We start from the raw sequence: 2,909 nt of genomic DNA, 5'->3' as shown, positions 1-2,909 counted from the left end.
TTTGCAGAGCCCTCTGCCTCTGCATCACACCACCTTATAGGCTGAGTGACTCAGGGCAGAGGATCTCAGCACAGGAACTGAGCCTAAGGTACACCGAATCTGTTCCAAAGTATTTTGTAGATAAAACACTGGGGTACCCTTTAGCACATCCTCAAATACCCCAAAAATTTCAGGGTTCTCTGCCAACACCCAACTTTAGTTGCCACCAAAACACTCCATTCATAGCATTCGTTTGAAACTTTTTCAATTCCCACCCTAAGTCTGTGATTTCTCAAGTAGATGTTATTAAAAGGAGCCAAAAGTCATCGAGGTTGGCTTTTTGCAGGGTAGAGAAGGAACATCCTTACTCTCTGAACCCTCTCTGCTCCTTGGGTTCGCTTGGAAGGAAGGCTAGAACTGATGATTTTGCGAAGGTTTTGTTTTCAGTCAAGACCACTCCCATTTCTTGGCACTGCCTGATCAGTGAGGGAAGCTCAGCATGCTGTGGCAGTAAGATAATCTCAGAGGAGAGGCATGATTTCACATGAGTGAAGTAAAAACGAGTTCCTGCACAGTGGCAAGGGTTACAGACCATGAAAACATTTCTATTCACGTTCAGTGTTTCCACTTTCAGATCAGCAGGAGATCTTCAGAAGCATGCTCTCAGTACTGCGATCTGCTTTTTGAAATTCCAGTTGGTTAAAATGGCAAAGCATTCAGAGATGACTGAGATGTGCATTAAGGGGAAGCACATGACTTAATAGAAGAGATTTCTCTTATTTAAGAGATTTGGATTCAATAGGTAAAACTGTTTTGTGGTTTGTTTTTTTGGTTTGTTTTTGTTTTTGTTTTTGTTTTTTTGACAAATGCTGGATATTGTTGCTACATAGAAGGCTAAGAAGAGTTTGGGAGCAATGCTGTCCTGGCAGTGCCCAAAGCCAAAGCACACTTTCCCTCCCTCCACAAGAACAATTACTCCATTGCTTGTCATGGTCCTCTCCAAAATTATAATTTAGAGTTTGCCTTTTTGTGGCCAAAGGACCTTCTGAAGACAGCAGGAAGAACCATTTACCATTTACTCTGAGTAACCCTGTTTTCTCCTACCCTCTCTGTGACACCTGCAGAGCCAAATAGTTGGCATCTTGAGTTGTGCACTAAGCCACAGTAATTTCAACAGCAGTGACTATATGGTTCTTTTTTGTACCTCTTGTGGACTTCCTAAGGCTTCTCCTAACATCTTCTCAATGTTCCTCATTATCGCCACTTTCTGATGAGCCTTTAACGGATATTCAATTCTCTTTGGGGTTGGGGCACCCTGAAATATCAAAAATAGTTCATTGCATGCTTCTCAAATTGGCATATTATTCCACCTTCTCCCAGCCACCCAGTTCTTCACACACCACTCAAAAGGACGGAAGTAGCTTTCAGCTTTAAAGCAAAGGCTTTGGTGCAACATAAGTTCTCATGTTGACAACACACACCAATACATCTCTACTTGAAAAAATCCTCTGGGATAGAGCTATCCAAGCTGTGCAGGATGGTTCTTGTACTCACCTTGTACCAGAAGTTCACAGTGATGGTAATCCCTCCATTCAGGAGAGACTCAATGTGGTGCCACCTGCACAGAAACCACACAAAAAAAAAAGGAACTATTCCTGTAGCTGATAATGAAATACCTTGGATCATAGAATCATCTGGTTGGAAAAGATCTTTAGGATCATCAAGTCTAACTGTTCACCCTGCGCTGCCAGGGTCCTTAAACCATGTCCCTCAGCACCACATCCACACGGCTTTTAAACACCTCCAGGGATGGGGATTCCACCACCTCCCTCAGCAGCCTGTTCCAATGCTTAATGACCCTTTTCTCTAAAGATGATGGATGAGTTCAGGCAGCACTAGACAAGCCTTGCCCTATACCTCCATCATCAAGACCTCAGAACTTCTGGAAAGCTCTTATTTACAAACAGATCCTTTACTCACACACGTTAGTGGAGTACTTGCGCAATAACATAGTGCAAGTTCTCATCCAACAGATAGGAAGTAAGAGCATCTTGGGGCAAGATATTGCAGAAAATATCATACTTGTTGGAGAAGTCAAACCAAATTCTCTTAAGAGCCAACCCAACACTTCAAGGAGAAGACCACTGTGCAGTCCCACCATCCTTCTTACCAGTACATAGGTATGTACAGCACATCCCCTGGACCCACCACTGTCTCATAGCCAACCACACTCCTGAAGCTTGGAAACTTCTCATAATCAGGATTGTCAAAGTCCACCTAACAGAAGAAAACATTAAGAAACTCAGAAGAACTTCCTGCCAAGACAGTCCCCAATATTGGCTTTCAGCATCAAATCACCCTGATCTTCCCTATATGGCTTTTACATTCCCATTCATGTCTTAACTCCATTGCAAGGTCCTGCAGTACCCCCAAAGTACCACCAACTTAGACAGGAGTCCCATAATTTGTCTCTGAGCAAATCTGTGTGGACCAAGTGATCAATGAAACAGAACAGAGAAGGTGGCAACTGCAGCCCTGCTGTGCTATCAGTAAGGAGATGTTTATAGCCTTAGCACTTGCAAGTCAGGACCAAACACAAACAGAAACACCACCAGTCCTTCCATCTACTCTCAGTGTATTTTCTAGTTAACAGATCTGAACACAGGTTTTACAAAAGCTCAGCAAGTGGTACGCAGCTTTAACTCCAGTGCAGCTTTCTCCCACCCAGCATCTCCACAAAGACCCTTTCTGGCACAGAGCAGTGAACAGATCTACTACTCTCACCTGGCTCTGTCTGTCGCATGGATGGTGCACAGGATAAGGGTAGAGGCATTCAAACTGATCAGGAGGGAACAGGATACACCGCTTGTAACCCTTAATCTGAGCAAAGAAATTCTGCTGCTCATCATAATGAGCTGGTGTCACATTCC

General features: G+C 43.7%; 1 protein-coding gene across 1 annotated transcript in view; it reads right to left on the bottom strand.

The window, feature by feature from the left end:
• Window positions 1-2,909, bottom strand: part of HIF1AN (hypoxia inducible factor 1, alpha subunit inhibitor) — a gene marked incomplete at its 5' end in the record, with an annotated part of 6,406 nt that overhangs the window by 725 nt on the left and 2,772 nt on the right. The window contains 4 exons of the mRNA XM_010136972.1: window positions 1,184-1,294; window positions 1,534-1,597; window positions 2,150-2,256; window positions 2,764-2,909. Coding sequence (XP_010135274.1) covers window positions 1,184-1,294; window positions 1,534-1,597; window positions 2,150-2,256; window positions 2,764-2,909 — 428 coding nt within the window. The remainder of the gene's footprint in view (window positions 1-1,183; window positions 1,295-1,533; window positions 1,598-2,149; window positions 2,257-2,763) is intronic.

Source organism: Buceros rhinoceros, unplaced genomic scaffold, assembly GCF_000710305.1.
Source record: "Buceros rhinoceros silvestris isolate BGI_N320 unplaced genomic scaffold, ASM71030v1 scaffold35845, whole genome shotgun sequence".
Classification (NCBI taxonomy): domain Eukaryota; kingdom Metazoa; phylum Chordata; class Aves; order Bucerotiformes; family Bucerotidae; genus Buceros; species Buceros rhinoceros.
Note: the sequence above shows the minus strand (reverse complement) of the source record. Positions and strands in the feature narration are given on the sequence as shown.